Raw genomic sequence first — 22,371 nt, forward strand, 5'->3', positions numbered from 1 at the left:
TGTGCCAGACAGAAATATGGCTGCACATATCAACACAATACAACAATACCATAGGTGTTTGTCACGTGTGCGGCTCCTTCCGAGGAAGCTTCCCGGCACTAGAAGCAGGACTAACAAAAAACAGCCAACCAACCCTTGATCACTGACCCAAGCGTTGAACAGATGAGTCTTCAAACTTTTCCTAAAGGTCGTTTCCAAAAGGGCAAAATGAGAAGTACAACAAAACTAATTGGCAACACTAAGAAGAAAATCCATGCACATTCCCATAGTATTCCTAAATGTAATATTGATTAAAGATGCTCATACACTAAAACACATCGTTGCCATGATGTGTCTCCCGGAATTCTCCAAAGAAAACCAGTAACAGACAAGGAAAAAATATAGCGGAGCACACAAACTATTTTTAGTATACAAATATAAAGGGTCAAAAGTGACTTCCAAGTTAGAAACAAAAATTCCAATATGTTCTCACAATACTATATTTCACATTAACAACCCTGGTGTGAGTTCTCTTATTCACATGTGCATGCCAACTCCTTTATATATATAAAAAAAACTTTGGGCCTGATTACAACTTTGGCAGAGGGGGTTAATCCATCCCAAATGTGACGGATATCCCGCCTGCTGTATTACGAGTTCCATGGGATATAATGGACTCGTAAAACGGCGGGCGGGATATCCGTCACATTTGGAACGGATTAACCCCCTCTGCCAAAGTTGTAATCAGGCCCTTCGTACTTTATTTAACAGAAAACACATAACATACAATGCAAATCATGACACAAGACTGACTTATACATTAAGAATACACCAACAATTAACTATACAGAAGTAATGATAAATTCTTAATACAAAGAAGCAGACTTGAAGTTAGTGGGCCTAGAAGACATACGTAGAGACCATATGTAGCATCAGCCGACACTTGTTTCGTCCAAAATTGGACTTCTTCAAGGCTTATTTACTCCACAGGTTCCTGAATCCCAAAACGATATCCAAAACTTAATGAGAATACCACTTATGCCCATTTGTTGAACAGGGTCCCAAACAGAAACTTTCCTTCTTATTGGAAATGCTACTTCAACTGGTCCCAAAAGAGGAGATTGTTTACATATATCTCATGAATAGGGAAGAACGTCAAAATTGACTGTTCTTCTACCTGTATAGTGACATTTTGACCATCCTCAATTCGCGTCGCGTTACACTCCGTACCGAAACCAACCCTTGATCACTGACCTAAGCATTGAACAGATGAGTCTTCAAACTTTTCCTAAAGGTCGTATCCAAAAGGGCAAAATGAGAAGTAGTTGGAAGCAAGTTCCAACGTTTCGCCGTTAGGATGCAAAGATCTCCCGCCAAGCCCAACCCTGCGAACCCTATGGGTATGCAAGAGCTTCAGGGAGTTGGACCTCAGGGATCTGCCCTGATAATAGACCTTAAGTCTGCTTCTAAGGTACTATGGACCTTCTGCTCCCCAGCTCTGTAGGTGAAGAATAATGTCTTGACTTTGACGTGACTATTAACTGGTATCATGTGTATTTGTCGAAGAAGAGCAGACAGAATGACGTGTAGTTACTTTAAGAATAAGGTGCGCTGTCACATTTTAAATTGATCTGCAAACACTGCAGTAATTAGGTTGGAAGGCCCAGATATAATCTACTAGTATAGTCCAATTTTGAGGTGACCAAGACATGAACAATGGCCTTACAGGCCGCAACCATCCTCCTGAGAGACTTCAAGATTGCATAGAGAGCAAGTTGGAACTGCGTTGATCTGTGGTTCAAATGACAAGTTGGAATCAAATGTGAATCCCAGGTTTCTCACACATGAGGAGTGAACAGCAGGGGCACCAAGCGCCGAAGGCCACCAATTAAGAGAATCAGGGAACTGCCTAGTGTCAAAAAGAGGATTCTAGTTTTGCCAGAATTCAGTTTAAGGCAACTCACACGCATCCAATTGCCCACTGCTTTCAAGGAATTGAAAGCGTCAGATGCCCCAACCTGGAAAGGCAAAAGAAGCTGGGTGTCATCAGCATAAAAAATAACTTTCAGGCCCCAAGATACTACCAGGTTAGCTAAACGCTCCAGATAAGCATTAAAAAGAGTGGGGCTCAAGGCGGAGTCCTGGGAAATCCCACATTCAATAGGCTTCTCATTCAAAGTCAAAAGGGCAAGAAATACAGCTTGATATCTGTCTTCAAGATATTTTTTAAGCCAGGTCAATGTTTTCCCTTGGATTCCACAATTCAATAGCCTATTAGTTAAGATAACATGAGGTACCGTGTCAAACGCTGATAACAAACCCAAGAGTACAACCGTTGCCCAAGCACTCTGATCAAGATTAGCCTTAATAAATTCAGAGATCTCCAGTAATGCCAACTCTTTACTGTACCCTGCTCTCGAGACAGACTGTGTAGCATCGAGCAAAGAATTAGATTCAAGAAAAGGGAAAGATGTCTGTTAACAGCCTTTTCCAGCATTTCGACTACTGCAGGTTGAGGTGAGGTAGTTCTAAAATTGCTAAGAATCTTGGGGTCAGACTTTTTTTTTTTTAACATCAGTAACAGGAAACAACAGCTGCTATCAATATGGCTATTACTTAGTTTTACGTGGCTACGAAATCACACATAGATACACCTATGATTTTTCTAGATGATGAAAAGGCATTCAATAGAGTATCCTGCTGATACCTCTTAACGTGTAATGCATGAGATAAGATTTGACCATCTTTCTATTAACTGGATTAAGATGCTATAAGTCAGTCCTCACAGCTGTATTACTATAGCCAGTGGTTACTTTGAATCATCACTATCACCACAGTAACTTGTAAAGGATGTGTTTTAATATCTGCTCTGTATTTAGAGCCTTATCTGATAAGCAAAATGAGAAACTCACCTTATTTGACCAGTAGAATTCAAAGCCTAATATAGATATGCAGATGTTATGGGAGTATATATAGTAGATTTTATGGAAATCTTCGATGAGAAAGAACAAGAGGCTCTTAGATTTTACAGAAATCCTATATGAGAAATAACAAGAGGCTCTTCAATTTGGGAAATTATCCAGCTATTTTCTGACTGAATTAAAAACAAAAACACACGCATATTCTACAGCAGACATACGTGCCTGTCACATTCTTAATGAACAAATACTTCTTGGAATTCAAACTATTTATGAGATGTACTCCCCAGTATGAAACATTATGAATTATTATTAAATGATTGTCTAAAAAAAATGGATAACTTATTAATTTGATTGAAAGGTGCGCTTTGGTAAAAATTACAATGCTTCCTAAATGTCTATGCTTGTTTTGTTCCATTCCACTGATGGGTTCAAAACTGTATTTAAAAAACTAGAACCAGCTATAAAAATATTTATTTGACAGTACAGTATAAAGTAAGAAAGGAATCAAATTTTGAAAGTACCTTTATTATGTGGGAGATGGATGCTGAATGATTTTTGATTTTATATCTGGGCTTCAATGGGAAAGGAATGGTGACCCTGTGTGTTCATTTGTTTTGATGAGGGTGAGTTATCTATTTATAAAATTTGCTAGGATGACGAAGCAAAAGACTGTTGTTTTTTTTATTTGTATTGCTGACCCTAATTACTTGAAAGCACTTATGCTCAAGGGGGTTAATTCTGCATACATGCAGGCATGAAAAGGATTCTTTAATGTGACAGATATAATGTAATATGTAGTGCTATGGGGAGAAATTACACCCTCAAAACGTTTTGAAGAATAATGTTAGGTATGGGCTAATCAGCGGATCAAAATCGACAGGGATTTATATAATCAAATTAATTTTTTCAGGAACCCCAATAATAATAATAATGACATACTTAGGGCAATGTTTTTAAAATATTTACAAATACAATCCATTTTGTAGTACTCGTGAGCCTGAGTGTATACATTTGGAGTGAAACCTGCTAATCAAGATTTTGATAAAGTTTCAAAAGCTGCTACTATTAGATCTATTTAGAAGTATACAGACATTAGACAATGGTTTGGAACATCTTGCTATTCGATGGAGTAGAGAGTTCGGGTTTGAATTTCTATTTAATATATGTTATGACACTATTCAGATGGGACATGACGTATTTATAGCAGCCAATTTAAAGTAACATCATTATGAATGTATTCATAGGTGGTATTATACCCATTCCATATTGTATAAATAGAAAAGACAAAACAATTTCAAGTGTCTTAGGTGTAGCATAGAAGATGGAACTAGTATACATATGTTTGCCAACTGCTCACCATTAAAAAAAGGGAACCTGAGATTATCATTCAAACAATATTAACTAGATTGAATGAAAAAATCCCAGATGGTTGCCAGGTGTAAGCTTTATTTCAGTATGTGCAGCATGACTAGGCATTGCCAAGGAATAGGTACATTAGGATACACCTAGTCCTGAAGCTCAGTCACATTCCGTACTGAAGTGATGACAATTAGAAACACAGTTTTGAAGCTGAGGAGCCATAGATGACAGCTGTGGAACAACTCAAATGGAGCACACATTAAATAATTAAGGACAAGAATGATGTCCCATTGGGGCATCATAAAAGGAGAAAAGGGGAAACAGGCAATCACAGGAAGGCCAAAAGGGATGAAGAATAACCTTTAACAGTGCCCAAAGCAAGGCCTTGCCAGGTGAGAAAGAGAACAAACAAGAGGACATCAAACAAGTGGGCCTGGAGAGGTTCAATTTGGCATGCGCCATACCAAACCACAAATTTATCCCAGCGTCAGGCTTATATAGTCTTTGTTGAGGGACACCTGTCTGTCAACATGACATCTACTACCTCTAGAGGAAGATTGAAGACAATCTGCTGGAGCCACTCAATCTCCATGCATGAAGTTGGAGAATGTGAAGGCTGGGGTAGATGACCAGGCCTTTCTGCTACAACAGCAGATCCTCCCGGAGAGGCAGCCTGCCCTGAGGAAAGACGCTCAAGCCCAGGAGTTCTGGATACCATACTGTCCGTGCCCAATCCAAAACCAGTAGTATGACTTGGGCCTGGTCAGTCCTGATCTTCCTGAGAACTTGGGGCAGGAGTGGTATTGGCGGAAAGACATACAGCAGTCCCAGAGTTCCACTCGAAGTACGCGTCTCTGAGGGGGGAAGACGCCATGGAAACACCAATGCATGGAAGTGCTGACATCATGTGTTCTCGGCGTTGGCGAACAGATCGAGCCAAGGTTCTTCCCATTCACAGAAAAGACCCTGCACCATTTCCGGGTAAAACTGCAACTTGTGATCCGCAAGGCACCAACGGCTGAGTTCATCCACCCTACCAGTCAATGAACGCACCAGGTGGTTCACCAGCAAGATCCCTTAGCAATCTAGCCATTGCAGAGGCGCAAGGCCTAGTGGCACAGGGTCCATGAACCCTCCCTGTCCTGTTTCTTGCAGCACTACATGGTGGTGATGATGTCCATGAGCACCTGTACCAGCCTTCTTTTGATTGATGGCAGGAAGGCTTTCAATGCCAAGCGGATGGTTCGCCCAGCTCCAAATGGCTGATATGGAGCAGGACTCCTTCGGAGACCAGAGGCCACAGATCATCACTCACAGGTGGCTAGCCCAGAAGCAAAGTATTGACCACCACTGTCAGCTCTGGGTGGGGGAAGGAGAGGGGTCTGCAACTGATCCAATCGTGGTCCAGAAGCTAGCACTGTAGAACTTTCACAGTTTTCACTGAAATCTGAACTTGCTCTGGCAGGCCTCTTGATGTTGGACTCACTAGGACCTCAGATCCCAAAGCACAGCCCGCATAAGTCTCCTGGTGTGCTGGACCAGCAGGGTGCAGGAGGCCATCAGTACTGGCAGCCTCAGAATCGACCATAATAAAATCCAGGATATAGCCTGAATGTCCTGGACTCTCTTTCCTGGGGGAAAGCACAATACCGGGCTGTGTCCAGAGTGGCTCAAATGAAGAAGAGTGTCTGAGGAGTCAGGTGTGATTTCAGCATGTTGATAGTGAACCCCCAACGATGATAGGAGGTTTGCTGTAGTCTGGAGGTGGTTGATGAATGCATGGGGCGAGTCTGCCTGCACCAGCCAGTCTTCAAGGTAGGGGAAACCCAGACCCCCTGAACTTCTAAAGTGTACTGCCAACACCACCATAACTTTCATGAACAGCAGTGGGGCACTGGTGAGACCAAAGGGAAGCACAACAAAATGAAAATGCTTCTCTCCCACCACGAACCTCAGGTATTGCCGAGAAGGGAATATGGAAATAGGTGTCCTGAAAGTCTTCAGGGTCGAGAGCAGACAAGACCTGGGCCACCGTGAGTACTTTGAACATCTCCTTCCAGAGGAAGGCATTGAAAAGGCACAGATCTAGAATGGGCCGAAGACCTCCAACCTTCTTGAGAAGGTAGTTGGAATAACAACTACATTCTACTTTTGGCATCCTCTCAACAACCCATTTGGTCAGAAGAGCTTGAGCAAAATAGAGAGACTGTCTTCTGTCAGTCGCAGGGTTGACCGTGGAAGGCTCAACGGGAAAGAAAGGAATGGTAAGGCTTAACCTTTGCAGACAATCTGCAGGACCCACCTGTTCAACGTGATCCCTTGCCAAACAAGACAGAACTGGGGGAATTCTGCCTTCTACCGGGTGGCAGAAACCTTTTTAAGGGTACACTCAACAGGTTTGGAAGGAGGGGCTAAGGGGAGGGGGTGGTGGACTGAGTGGCATACTGACCTTGGCTGCGGGGGGCGGACCCATTCCAGCAGGTCATTAGCCCCCTTCTTTGAATCATCGGTGACCACCAATGGGCAACCCAAGAGACCGATTTTCGATGGACAAAAGCTGCTCCCAAGTCTTCTGGACGCAGTAGTGTTGTCTGAGTCCAGATTGGTCACCAAAGACCGACAAGATACAGCTGGACCGGCTTTGTATGGAGATCGGTGGCCCTGCCACATCTGGCCTCCTATTGGCTCAAAGAGGTTGTTGAGTAACAATGACCCCCTGTGGCCAAAGTCTACCCACCTAACTCATGGACCGAAGAATAACCACAAGGACACCCCCCTCGACCGCACAGCACCCTAAGCACCTTTCAGCACCCTCAGCGTCCTGCATCCCCAGCACCAGGACCACACCATTGAAATCTATGGATGAGCTGATGTAAAGTGCGGAACTCGACTTGAGACTTCTTTGTTGACCAAGTAAGTGTCCAAATAATCCTTACTGCCCCCAACTCAACCTTATCTGAGGTGGAATTGGTCTCCCCACTCAGGCTGGCGTAGCCAAACACACATCTTTTAAAAACTTTAAAAGTTTCTCAATTTTACAGTTCTGCTTCTTGTTCGTGCTTTGGATTAAAAAGCTTAGGTTTACCTTTTATTTAAAAATCTATGGGGGTTATTCTAACTTTGGAGGAGTGTTAATCCGTCCCAAAAGTGACGGTAAAGTGACGGATATACCACCAGCCGTATTACGAGTTCCATAGGATATAATGGACTCGTAATACGGCTGGTGGTAAATCCGTCACTTTTCCGTCACTTTTGGGACGGATTAACACCTCCTCCAAAGTTAGAATAACCCCCTATATCTCCAGAACCTTACGGTAGATTTTGCTCATCTTGGTGTCAAAAAATTCCTAAAAATATAAAATAATTTTTTATAAATTGGTGTCGGATTTCTTTTGTGTTGCGTGACTTTCTTATTCCACTGTTTGGCGCTCCTAAATGATTTACACTGGTTCCTTTGTTTAAGCCTTGCTGCTTGAGGCCACAGCTACCTAGGGTTGAGCTTAAAGGTTTACAAACGTACCTGACTGGACCCAAGACAGTTTTGCGAGTGTATTACATGGTAAGATTGCACAACTATAGCATATAATACACCACAATACCCACAATTCCCTACAAGTGTTCATAAGTATCTCAGAAATCTGAGACACCCAAAAACATATGTAGTCTAGAAAAACTTCAAGCACAGGTGGCTTTCTTGTAGCCTTCTTCAGCGCATTTCTTACCCAACTAGACCAACCAATGGCAAGCCTTTATAGTACCTTTTCACATGGCTTAACCCCCAAAGTTAAACAGGTAGATTTAATGTTAATCTACAAGCCAGGGAAGGCTTCAGAGGACTGTGCCTTGTAATACCTATAGCTCTCTTGGACATAGATGCACAGATCTTTACAAAGGTCGTAACCAACAGACTCAATGCCCACTTGCTCAGCCTTACAGATCCAGACCTGGTAGGCTTTATCACACAAGGAAAGAGAAGCAAAAACATTAGGTGTCTGGCCCAGCTAGTGGAAAAAGCTAATAGAAATAACCTATTGACGAAGTGGGTGGGGTGCAGATGGCTCACAGACTTTTTCTCCAGAACCAGGTTGAGCCCTCAGCACACATCAAAACGAAGTTTGATATACATGGATTGGATGGGCTCTAGTATTATTAATTTACAACGAGAGGAGTGGGTAGGAGAAGTACATCCTCCCAATCTGCCAAAATAACCAGACTTTTGGGGCTCGGCTAACCCAGCTGAAGATGGCTAATGCTCTTTTCTAAGCCCCATGTCCTGCTGGATTATTCAAGCATTATCCATGGCATCCAGAGGTTGAAGTAATCCCGGTGGACAGTGGCGTGACAATACTGAGTCACCCCAGAGTGAAAATTCTTTAAGATTCACGCTGCTAGAGGAGGTGAGGCAGACTAGTCAGTGCAAAGGCCAGGGTGGCTGAGTTACGAAGCTGATCGCAAATCGTCAAAAACACCAAAGGGAATGGCGGGATCTGACTCCCTGGCACACCAATGTCTTTTGTGGGATGAGGTGAGCAGCATAGAATCGCATGGTGAGCTCTGATCGAATCATTGATTACAGGATGGCGATCGACCTGGACCTTGGTAGGAAGGTCTGGGACAATAAGGGAATGGACAGTGATTGGTGGTGGAGGAGCCCAAGCAGGGGAGACAATTGCACCTGGCGCCTCCACACCCCTGAAGCAGCAGAAGGCCAATGATCTTGGGAGTAGTGCTGCGGCTCACCAGGATCCCGGGAGGTGCCAGTTGACGGCGAGAAGTTGGAGGAGATTGCAGGACATTGCAATAAGAAGGAGGCCAATGGATTGCCCAACCTGTATGAAGGGGGTTCCACGACTGAGCAGGGTGTCTAACTCCAATGGCATTGCGTGCGGGGATAGCAAGTTACGGTGGGCCTGGAGGTTAGGGGGAATGCCTTATAGTTGTGCCCCAATGTGTTTTCCCCAGCCGGAAGTTCAAAGTGGGGCTCAATACAGATATTATCTGCAGTCACTGCACTAATTCTTCAGACTGACGGCAGAACATTCTGGGCTATAGCGGCAGTAGAGGTAGTGGAGGTGGGACGAGCCTATGGCTTGCTGCCATTTTGAGAAGTGCCTGGATGGACAACACCAGAGACTGCAGTAGGCAAGGGGGCAGTTGCAGCATATCTGACCCCTGGGGAAGGGAACTGTTCCATTGGGCCCTTGATTGATCCATTAGCAATCCTCCTTTTATAGGGATCAGGTCTGAGGTGTGGGGCGTTCTTTCAATATTCCATCCCAGGTCACACCCATTAGTGTTGAGAGTTGGAAGGGATGTTGCTCAAACTGAACTGCATCTTCCTGGTCCAACAAGTGGATTAATTAGACTTAATTGCAAGAAGCCCCACTGACTATGTTCCTTTGGAATGGTGACAGAATTGACTCACCCTCTCCGCAAACCACACAGGACATAGACAGGGACACGGCCCACATACATCCAGTCACTGGTGCAAGGTAGGACCTATCTGAACACGACTCTATATGTGACAGGGCTACAAGCACTGTTTCCCGCCTTGCATCCTGGGCTGAGTCACTGGGACTCCACAAGGTTTTGGGAAATGGCACCCAAACTACTGTCAAACCACTTTTTCCTCATTCCCACTCCTCTTTCTCTCGCCTAGACTATTTCTTTATGCCCTCAGTCAAGTAAATTGGTGTTTGAGACGTGCATCTCTTCCCACGTAGTCTATCAGACCACCCTCCTGTCAAAATTCACCTTAGAGAGAGCCCTATGTCCACCATGGTTAGTTGGTGAATTAATACTTGGTGGCCCCAAGATAATCACTTTACAAACTGGCTTAGAAATGTGATGTCTGCGTACCTTGAAACCAATGTTAAGTTGGTGACTTCTGCCATCACAAAAAGGGAGGCCTTTAAACCAACAGCCCAGGGCCACTTCAGGCTGAAAAAGATCTGAGCATGGTGGCTGATGCCCTAGAGGCTGAAATGAATGAAACAGAAGGCTGGCGTGCTGGAATAGTACCAAGGGCACAGTAGGACTAGCTGAACAGATATAGGGGCTATGAATGGGGAAACGTAGCTTGCAAAAGCATATTATGGGTGGCAACATGAGACCAGTGACACTGTGATTCCTTGTATATGCCACAAAGATGGCGTCCTGGTCTCAGATGCTACATCCATAGCTGAGAATTTTGCATACTACTACAGTACCCTAAGTGCTGCCCAGGTGCCCCCAACGCTGGTACGCACCACCACCCTTATCGCAGCTGGACACCCCAATATCTCTAGAGGAAGTTCAGGAGGCCACTGCCTGCATGAACTCCAGCAAAACCCTGGGTCCCAATGGGTTCCCCATTTAATTTTTTCACAAGCTATTCCTCTCTGCTGGCCTTACACATGCTAGCATCATTCAACAAGGCAGTACAAGGTCGACCATCCTATGATATGGGCAAAGCCACAGTTATGGTTATTCCCAAACACAAGAAAGACCTAACTGATTGTTCCTCATACTGCCTGATATCCTTAATCAATACTAAGACCAACCTTCTGGAAAACATACTAGCCATGGTGGTTGAGAGTGATTAAGTACCTGTACATGCTTATCAAAATGGCTTCATGCCAAAGCACGGGCCCAGGTATTGCATCCTTGTTTGCAAGTTATTATGGCTAGTACGGTGGGATTACAAGAGGAAACAGCTCTTGCTATAATCCACTTAGAAAAAGCTTTCACTTTGAAAGAGAAGCAAAAACATTAGGTGTCTGGCCCAGCTAGTGGAATGTCGGACCTCACTTCCTGAGTTTGGGCCAGACACTATATTGAGAGCCTTGAGCGCAGGTCCAGGTCAATGGTACTCTGTCTCCACCCTTCCCAATGCACATGGGTACTAGACAAGGGTGTATCCTCTCCCCCCTCCTCTGCACCCTCATGGTTGAATCCTTGGCAAAGTGTGTGCAATGGATGGGAATTTAATGGAGCAGAGACCAGAAAGATTGAGTGTCACTGTAAGAAGCTGGCCTGGTGTGTGGTGAGCACTTCTGGTGTTATCACCTTATGCCAGGTCCAGGTATCCCCTATTAGTGAAGTGTAGGCAGTGTCTAAGAAGCAAGACCTCTCTAAAGGTAGCTGTGAATGAGCAGCCAAGACTTATCTAGGAGACATGCAAAGCTTATGCAATACCACTATAGCCACACAGCACTATCACACATGAAAGAACCATGCAGTGTTACAAAAATAAAGGTACTTTATTAGGATAACACAAATACTAGAATACTAATAGGCAGTCTACCAACTGGAGGTAAGTAAACACACTATTAAATACACATTAGCAATCAGTAAAGAGCATAGAAAGCAATACGCACTGACAAAAGCAATAGGAAATAGCTATTACCATTACAAACCATATACTAAGAAAGTGGAATGCAAGATATAGTCCCCCACCCAAGGATGTGAAATCGTTAGAGGGTAGCTGGAGAAACTAGGAACCCCAAGAGGTGAGTACCAGAGTGACCCCCAGCAACCAGGAGAGCAGAGGTAAGTACCTGGGTTTCCCCAAACCCAAAAGGAGGACTTAGGGAAAGGATTGTGCAAGACCCAAACAAGACTGGAAGAACCCAAAGGTGGATTCTGGCAGGAGAGGGCATGCAAAGTAAGGGGACCAAGTCCAGTTTGGGATGGAGTGTCCGGTTGTGGCAGGAACCACGACCCACCCTTCTGTGGATGCAGGACCAGTTCAACCAGGGACGAAAAAGACCAGCAGTGCAGCACAGAAGATGAAGAGGAGTCCCTGAAGTGATGCCAATGGTGTCCCACGTCGGCTGTCGGATTGTTGTTGGTCAGTGGTGCTGGAGAACCACCAACAAGCCTTGGCAAATGCAAAAGAAGAAGACGAGTCAAGGCTGAAGAGGACCAGCAAGGTCCAGGGTACTCGACCCAAGGAAGGGAGTCCGGGGTGACCCTCAGCAGTTGGAAGAGTCACAAGAAGATGAGACAGCCCCCACAGGCAACCCACTGGCACCAGACACAGCAGTCACAGCGAGGCCTACCCAGCACACCTGAAGAGGAGTCCCACGTCGCTGAAGCAGCAGAGAGGAGACTGTGCTTGGCAGGAAGAAGTGCTGGAGTTACATGAAGCCTGAAGATCCTGTGGACAAGGAACAAACAAGCCTTGGTAGCCGTAAGAGTTGCAGTGCAAAGGGGTAGTGTCCTGAAAGGACAGGCAAGGGCTTACTGTCTCCCAAGTGGACAGCTAACAGAGAGGACCAAAGGGACCACTCCAGACCACCATCTGTGATGCAGGATCCACGCAGTTCCAGAGGAGAGCAGATTCACGCAGCCGGGTGTCTTTGCAGGGGAGTGACTCCTTCACTCCAAGGGAGATTCCTTCTTACTTCTTGGTGCAGGCTGGAGTCTTGTCGACCTTAGGGGATGCACAGCTTGGGAAATATTGCAGTTGCAGGAAGGAGTGGAGAAACAATGTTTCAAAGCGGAGTTGTCACTGGAGTTGCAGATTGTTAGTTCCTGAAGAGTGCAGTTGTGGTTCCAGTGGCCAGAAGGTGAAGTAAACGTTGCAGAGGAGTCCTGCTGGAATCTTGCGTGTCGAATCCGAGGACCCACCCAAGAGGGAAACCCTAAATAGCTCAGAAAGGGGGATTGGTCACCTAGCAGGGTGACTACCTATCAGGAGGGGGCTGTGATGTCACCTACCTGACCTGGCCACTCAGATGCTCCCACGGCCCTCTGCACATCTTGGATTCAAGATGGCAGAACCAAGTGGCTACCTGGAGGAGCTCTGGGCACCACCCACTGGGGTGGTGATGGACAGGGGAGTGGTTACTCTGGACTGGTGCAAACCAGTTTATGCAAGGAAGGCACAAAATGTGCCCTTCAAAGCATACCAGTGGCTTGGGGAGGCTACCCCTCCCAAGCCATGTAGCACCTATTTCCAAGGGACGAGGGTGTTGCTTCTCTCTCCCACAGGAAATCCTTTGTTCTGCCTTCCCCTGCTTGAGCTGGTCAAGCAGCAGGGGGGCAAAACCCTGTTTGTGGGGTGGCAGCAGCGCGGGCTGCCTGGAAAAACCCAGGAGACTGGTGGGGGCAATACTGGGGGTCCTCTAAGGAGCCCTCAATGTGCATGGACTCATACAACCAATACGGGCAATAGTATTTGCGTATGATTCTGACATGTTTGATACCAAACATGCCTGGGTTACGAGCTACCTTTATGTAGCTGGACACAGGTAGTGAGAGACGTGTGTCCAGTACACGGGTAAAATGGCTTCCCTGCACTTACGAAGTCCAGTGCAATGGAGCTGGAGTTTGTAGGGGCATCTTGCAGGGGTGCCCTCACACACAGGTACCTGCACCCTACCCTCTGGGCTAGGAGGGCCTAACATAGGGGTGACACACAGTGACCTGGTGCAGTGACCTGTGGTGAAAGGGTGCATGCACCTTTTCACACAGGCTGCAATGGCAGGCCTGCAGACATTTTTGCATGGGCTCCCATGGATGGCACAATACATGCTGCAATCCATTGGGGAACCCTAGTGCCCCAAAGCCCTCGGTACCTCAGTAACATACACTAGGGACCTATATGGGGGCACCAGTATGCCAATTGTGGGGTGTGCAAAGTCCTAAGCAACCAAATTTAGAGAGAGATAGCACAATCACTGGGGTACTGGTTAGGAGGATTCCAGTGAAAATAGTCCAAGCATACTGATGATAGGCAAAAAGTGGGGGTAACCATGCCAAAAAGAGGGTACTTTCCTACAGTCACTATATGCAGAAGATCTTTTGGTCTATGTGCAAAAGTCAGTCCCTAGACTGTTATAAATGTTGTGTGTCTATGGAGAAGCTTGGGTCTAGAAGTAAATTGCTCCAAATCATGAAAGCCCCAAATCTGGGTGACTTCTTTGACTTCGCTGCCTGTCAGCCCCTCAGGCTAACCGAGGGTCCCTTCAAGTATTTATGACGTTATGTGTCTAGCAACCCACAGCAAGGCTGGGGCTTCAGAATTGGCCTGCTGCTGACAAAGATGTGCAGTGACAGGTCAACCTTTGACAAACTGCCCCTTTTGATCATGGGCCAGCAGTTTTACTAAAGATGGTGGGTTTGACACACTTTCGCTACATGCTTCAAAAAATTTCCTAAATAATATCAGTGTCCCTCCATTGATGCAAACGCAACGCTAAGTAGATTCCAGTTGGCGGGTGCACAAACACGTGTCTCTCTTGCCTAGTGTATAGAAGCCCCAATAATGGTGGTTTGGGAATTCCAGACATTTGCATGTACTTCTGAACGCCACAGCTGACTAATTAATGACTGTATCTTCAGTGATAGGAAAGACCCATCATACAAATTGGAGAGCCACTATCTGCAGGCATGGAATCTAAACTCATCTTTTTCCAGGGTCCGGGAATATCAGAGCCTACTAGAGCCCCTCTAGCCTGCTGGCACACTGCAGTGAAACACATCAAGTAGTTCAATCAAATCACTTAATCCCCCCCCCCTTCACTCCCTCCCTGTGGCCGGGTTCCTGGCTTACCCCGGTGTCTAGACTGGTGGGATGTAAAACCTGGGACTTAATTGCCATCTCAAGGGTAGGGGATTTTTGATCAGGAAAGCACATTAAAAGCACATTGAACCCTTTGATCAATTAGCAGAAGAATTCACTTTGCACAAATCCCAATTCTTTTACTCCCATTCCGTCATGCTCTATTTCAACATAAGCACCTCTCGGAAGATACCCCCGAGCTTAGCCCAATCAAACACAAAGTTATGAAGGAACAGGTAGGCAAAAAGGGATTGCCCATATCTACAAGTCCCTACTGGTGAGCTCCCCAGACTCCTTCACAGTTCTTAGGGGTAAAATGACATTGGCCTTCTGATGAGGAGTGGCAGGATGCCAAAATGGCCCCTACATGTCTGGCTACAGTAGCCATCTTTAGATTGATCCAATTCAAATATTTTTACAGGGTACACTATAACCCTGCGGAATTGTGCCTTATGGGTAGATGGAAGGATCATACTGCCCAAGATGTCAGGCTCCACAGACCGCTATTTTCATATAACTTAGGGTTACCGTGTTGTGGCTCGATAATGGGCCTAAATAGAGCATGCCCTGAGTGAGATAATGGGATTCACCCTAATGCTGTGCCTCAAACACGGTACTCATGGGGAGAAAGATGACTCAGGGGGTGCCCGCCAATTGGTAGCCAACGGACTCCTGGTGGCGAAACGTTACATTGACAGACAATGGATTGCATTTGTTAACCCATTCAATGTATTCGTTCGTTTTGTATATTAGCCTTTTTTATCCGCTACATTCAGTGATTATTGTACAGACATGGGTTAGGTTCTGAAGAAAGCCAAATTACACTTTATCCCTTTTGTTCTCATCAATTGAGCATTCATTCCAGAGAATGAATTTGGGAATCCGTGTTTAACACATCAAGAGCTCCCTTGTCTTTCAGGATTGCAGCCCACATGGTAACCATCTTACCAATGTGTCCTACCATGGAATATGCCACCCTGTGGCTGGGCGAAGGATTACATCTTGTTAATATGAATCATTTCCAAACAATTCTCTCTGCATGAATTTGACAGAATTTTAGAATTTATCACAGATTAATCTTCTGAGTACCTTTTTGTGGTTATTTTATTAGTCTTCAGTGTAGTCAACTCAGGCACTGGGCTGGCTCTCTTCCCCCAATACTAAGGCAGGCACTAGACTTATTACCCTCTTTGAAAAACTTAAACAAGCTCCAGCTTAGGAGTTTGACATGTCAACAAAGATGGAAAATGATCTGGGAGGCAGATATCACACAAAGCATGGTTGGAGATCTGGTCTGATGTCCCAAGGATTGTGAGGAGTATCCCCAAAAATAATAATAATTCAAACAAATCAGTAAAAAAGGTAATGTACTAGTGGTATATGACCCCCGTGTGTCTCCACCACATCTTTCCATCTAGCCCTGAAGCCTGTTGGAGATCTGTTGGTCCCGTTTGGTGATTCAGACCCTTTGTAAGGAGCTGCTGGGTCATATCAAGGGGGTCCTCAGCTTCGAGTCCCATCTGAACTGGCACCCACTATTCTGGGTATAAAGCTAGATCACTTAGCCTTAATGACCTTACATTAATGGACGTTGCTGCTCCATATATTAGGAACGGCCCAACAACTCAGACATGTAATGGAAGAGAAGGGAAGGGAAGGGAAGGGAAGGGAGCCCCCCCCCCCCCCCCCCCAATGCTCTTTAGCTTAATTGATTATGGCAGCTCCTCACAATGAAGCTGGTAATGCATAACTTAACTCAAAGAACAGCAAATTCTTGCGAGAGAGCCACCACTGAAAAACTACCATTCTGATTTGGAACACTTATGCTTCACACATCCACATCTCAGAGCCCTCTAACTGTTAAACTAGCCCTGGGGAGGCCATGCATGGGTGGGCCCCCTCTTTCTCTGGCTGTCATACCATCTGATGGCCTCCAGCACTCAAGAAGCACTGTGAATTCTGACCTTGCGCCCTTGTCCTTTTTTTACTTCATGCTTTCTATTACCAATGCATCACTTCACTCCCAGTGCACATGTGTAGCCCTCACTTTGGTTGATTGAGGCAGTGGGTTTTATGGTGGATTTCCCTTTCTAATTTGGAAACTGTTGATTGATTCTGTACTTTATAGTGCTCTTTCACAAGTGGGCCCACGGCTAGCTATTTACTGTCACTTAAAAGCAATAAAAAAATCTGAGGAAAAAACTAAAGGGCAGTATTTTAACCATTTTCAGAGATGAATTAAATTACAAAGATATTTCGAGCTATACCTTCACTTAAAATGAAGTAAAAATAAAAAAGACTCGGTGGTCCTTACACCGTACAGAAAGGCACTCCAATAGAAAGGAAAAAAATCCTAATCTATTTTTGTATTTTTTTTAAACAACATTTGAATGTATTAATTTAGTGCAACAAATTCAACACATTTTCACATCGCATATTCATTTCAGAATTGTTGGATATAAATGTCCATATTTTATGCCTTTCAGAACAATTGAAAATCAGGGGAAGAAAACAAAAACTGCAAATACAAGAAAACATTTAAGTTTACAGGGATCAGCCTAATTTCATAAAGCTTACATACAAACTATTCTCACAATGAACCCTATTCTATGTGCATAATTGCCAAATAATATCCATCCAGGTACTAAAAACTTAATTGTAATGTTTCTGAAATTACTTCTGATAATCATTATATGGCTATACGTAAATTAGTGATTACAGTATACCTTGAAATAGTATACCAGGACATAAGAAAATTATATCAGTAAGAAATGACTACGTTCTATTGGTACAAGCCGTTGAATCAAGTTGCACTATTAAGTTGTTATTTTATTTTTTGCATATGGTAAAACATAGGGTCTACAATGGGATAAGTAAAACGACTAAACCTAATACTGCAGTCATTCAGTAAAGCGATGACATGTATTTATCAGGGGTACAAAGGATAATAACAGGTAGGAATTTTTATAGCCAACTACTGACAAAGTAAAAAGACCAGACAAAATATTGTGTTTGCATGTCAGTGTGTTGATGTAGTCATTCAGGGACTCACATTACCATTAGAAACTGACATTATGTAAACATTCAAAGTGAGAATACGTGTTTGTGTACAGAAAATGTCTTCAATGAGGCAAACAATCTGATCAGAAGTTTAGTTGTTTCTGAACAGATAGTACATCTATGGATATATGACATGGTGTGCTACGGTATGAACTAGTTAGCAGATTATGTTTTCAATTATTTCCTTCATACCAAACCCGGGTATAATCTTGGCCTCCACTGGGATCGAAATGCAATGAACTGAGCACCATTAATACACTGTTTGATGGTATGTATGTCAAACAGGTTGCATTCTGACAATAGTTTGAGGCTAAACTTTGACTGTAGGCTGTTCACTATAATCAGGAACGTGTTTTTCTTGATTTCGCAGTTTTTGATCCTTTTCGTCATGAAGGGAGCTTTCCAAAACGTAGAAGATATGCTCATTTATATTGAACAACGATGAAATGAATATTGGATGTGAGAATTAGTTAAATCTGATTAATTAAATAGGAATTCATTTCAATTTTGGATCAAAAACTAAATTCATGGTTCAGGTTTTTCTTCCATATGGTGTCAGAACCGCCAAGTTATGTTTTAGTTAAGGCGGCCTGCTGTCAGGCGCAGAATTAGAAGCACCTAAAGCTAGATGACAAATATTGAAATTCATGTTGAGGTGAAAAACATTTTTTTCATACATTCTTTAGGTAGCAATCTTTTTGCTTAGGTTCAACAAAACATGTATGGCATTTACCACCCACATAGACTGAAAAACAAACTAATTTATCAATTTACCTATATTTTTTCCTTAATCAAATAGTCTCTTCAAATAACATATTTATGAGAAATGTGAACAATAACTGGGGAATTCCTCATTCAGACCCTACTGTACGCTTATCAACCTCATTAAACTACACAATCTGCACCAATTCTCAACCACATTATTCTTGAAGCCTCACCAATAAAACGTTAGCAGTCATTTGAATGTTATAGGCCTAGCAACCTTCCCCATTCTCAGCCCAATCGCCATTCCTTTTCCCTGCAAAACCAGGACTGAAAATGGATCATGAATCTCAGTATACAAGATCTATTTCCTCAGAAGTTTGACCAGTACAATCGTGCTGCAGACATCAACACTATCATCCTATAAAAATACAACACAATTATCCACTCACTTGTTGATTGCCACCTTCAAAATAAAATGCCTCAAACTTAGACTGAGACAATCATGATATCAAGGTTATACAACTCCACTTATGAAAGTCCTGGTGCAGCTCCAAATTGCAATTGCTTCTTATCTTATTCATGCCCAGCCCAAAAAACAGAGAAGAGAATACAATCTAACCATCCTGATTAGCAAAACAAATTCCACCCAAGAGCCTCTCCGGATATTGTGGGTGCTCTTTTTAAATATATTCAAGTGAACTCGTCTGCCACCAAACTTCAGTTTCAAGATTCAATTAATTCTTCTCTTTTTCATTGACAAAATTAATACCATCAAGCACAAAAAGAATACACCAAATTGATTCCAAAATGAAACATTTTCACCAGAAAACACCTCTAGCTCTTTAGATTTTATTACCAAAGCCAATATATTGATTATAAGACAACAACTTAAATGCACTAAGTACTTCCAAGTCATTCTTGCTGAAAATAATCAAAACTATTTATCACCTATTTGATAGAAAGCAGGCACTTTTCCTAAAATGCTAATATGGCATATCCCCCTTTTATTAACGAGCCTAACTCTGACACTAGCATATTAGCCAACCTCAGACCAACCTCCAACCTACCTGGTTGGTTGGGAAAGTATTGCTAAAGACAATAGCACGAGAGCCACTCATGCTTACTAGCTTCATCAGCATTCAATTTTGTTGATCAACACAGGTTGCTGGCTATGCTGGAATGTGCTTCTGCAACCATGTCCTAAACTGGTCTTCCCTCCCCCAATGAGAAAAGTTGGTGAACATGGGCAAACACAATTCAAACAACTCACCAATGGTGTGTGGTGTGCCTCAAAGCTCCATATTAGCACCACCCCAGTTTACTTTGTATTTCAAACCAATAAGCATGCTTCTAACATCCATGAGTATGCAAATGACACACAGATGTATCTGAAAATTCCACCCCTAAAGTTATCTTCACCTTTTAAGCATGCATCAATAAACTGCAGCAGTGCATGTCTTGAAATTTTGGTCAGGCATAATCCCCCAAAAACAGAGTTCATCCTCACCATATCCAAGTTTTAAAATAAAATCGAGCACGCACTTCTTAATCAACTCAAGCTGGACGGTTTCCCCACCACCACTTTTAACGAATCTAGTGTCTTTGGATTTTACCAATAACACTTTATCATTTCTCATCAATAAATTACCACAGTTTGCCAACTTCCTTCAATTATTTGCTCAATGAAAGGAAATCAGTCCCTGCTCCCTCATTAAATGAAAATCGTTTGAATCCATCCTGGACTTTGGCATTCATATTGGCTGGGTTTCCACAGTACTCTCTCACAACGATCAAAGCTGCTCTCTCCACTTCTGGACTTGGCTGAATTAAGAAGAATTTCAACTAGATCATCCAGATTTTGAGAGACTTAAATTGGCTACCTCAATTTTTAAACTGCTCCTAGACAAACTCTCCTGCCGACTTTCTAATTCTTTCACAGCTTTCCGTTCCTACCTGTTTTGCCTCCTAAGTGTAAAGAGCATTAAGGCCCATTAGGTACAAACATGCTATAGAGAAGGTTCCAGGATGCCAGTCAAACAAGTACACAAAGTAGAAACATGTTACAGGTGGGATGCTTTTCCAGAATTGGTGCAAATAAAAGACCTTTTGATACTCCTAAACCCACTTAGCAGGGCTTGTACTACTTCATTGACACACATGTAATTTCCATGGACAGGCAATCCTAAATTACTCATGATCACTGATTAAATAGCTTAAGATTCTTGATAGGAAAATATCTAATAACAAATTAAGAACTAGAATAAAGCTTGCATGATAACACAGCAAATTCAAACACAGTCATAATATACCTTCCACCTAACTTTTACTTGCCACGATATAAGCACTGAAATGTGTAAATTTATATTCCCCAAACTCATCTTGACATCCCAAGTCTTTGCATGGTTCCACTCTATATGCTTGGAACACCCCTCGATAGGTTATATTTCACTCTCACAGACTTGCAATTATGCATGCAAGCCTCATCTTGTAGCAATACTCGCACAATGCAGGTGGGACCTGTGTGCCACTATTGGATAGGGCAACAACACAGTAAGACCACTGTAGTGGTAGAGTCACTCCAGGTACATGACGAGTAACAATAACTATGTAGTCAAGAAAGATTATGAGAGCCAAATCTTTTTCTATAAGATGAATGTTGCTCAGTTAATATTTACTTATGGGGTATTCCACATGATTACTATTTTAATGTCATGCCAATGTAAAGTAACTAAATTATTTTATGCAGACATAAAAATCATGCTAAAGGATGGTAGTTAGTGTAAATTAGTGTGGTTTGTGTAATTTCCTTTCAACTGTAATCTTAACCATGGAAGCTATTATAGGTAAATAGACTGATAATTAGATAGATGGAGGTTTTGTATTCAGAAGTTATTGATGTGTGCCAGACAAATGTACATATTTGAATAGGATATACATCTTTATCTAATTATATTTCATCAGAGATAAATTATGTTACATTCTAGACATTTCTATGCTGACCAGCAGCTATATGTAGGAGCTTTTCAGCAGCTATATGTGGGAGCTTTTTGGAGTGCTTCTGATGAACTTTACAGAGTCAAAATATGTGGCTTTACCAGACCGATCCTAATGTTATCTCATGGAGAACAGGGTGCAAAACAAGCAACCCATTTTTTTTCACATCTCCAGTGTCCATACTAGTTGAACTGTCTTTTAAACAAAAGGAACAGTCATACAATATGACAACCAAATTATGGCAAATGTACTCACCTGAACTTTTAGTGGAGTCTGTATCTAGGCTAGCCACAGTGCTGGATCTGGAAAGGCCTCCAAGACTGGAGTCCACAGACTGCATTACAAATTAAAATACAAAAGGATTTCGAATGAGAAACGATTCAAACATTTCTATGCAGCCAAAAGACATACAACTATGATACCTAAGGATATTGCAACCAATTTAGTTTCATAACTAATCCTGCAAAAAATGTTACATTTAAATACTGTTTAACAATTGCCATTACTCTGTGAGTAAGCAAGTCAGATCAAGAGAAAGAGCTGTTTTGCATTATTAAAATTCTACAATGCAAACTGGGGACCACTAGTACCATCCATATTAGTTTGGATAACATCTTCCAAAAGTATTTAAAAAATCCTATGTACTGGACAAAAATTGTAGGCTCGATTGCAAAGTTTTCTTTCTAGAAAAAAATGATTTTGTGCCTAGTTGTTTCTGAAAACATTCCTCTAGAATGTAGCCCCTTCCCATCTATTGCCAACACAATTTAAATCCAGCATCTCCAGAGGTCACAAACAGAGTTC

At 43.1% G+C, this 22,371-nt stretch overlaps 1 protein-coding gene across 1 annotated transcript in view; it reads right to left on the minus strand.

Moving 5' to 3' along the window:
- ITGB1BP1 (integrin subunit beta 1 binding protein 1) overlaps positions 1-22,371 on the minus strand; it is a 159,150-nt gene that overhangs the window by 101,052 nt on the left and 35,727 nt on the right. The window contains exon 3 of the mRNA XM_069235903.1: positions 21,823-21,901. Coding sequence (XP_069092004.1) covers positions 21,823-21,901 — 79 coding nt within the window. The remainder of the gene's footprint in view (positions 1-21,822; positions 21,902-22,371) is intronic.

This window comes from Pleurodeles waltl, chromosome 5, assembly GCF_031143425.1.
Source record: "Pleurodeles waltl isolate 20211129_DDA chromosome 5, aPleWal1.hap1.20221129, whole genome shotgun sequence".
Classification (NCBI taxonomy): domain Eukaryota; kingdom Metazoa; phylum Chordata; class Amphibia; order Caudata; family Salamandridae; genus Pleurodeles; species Pleurodeles waltl.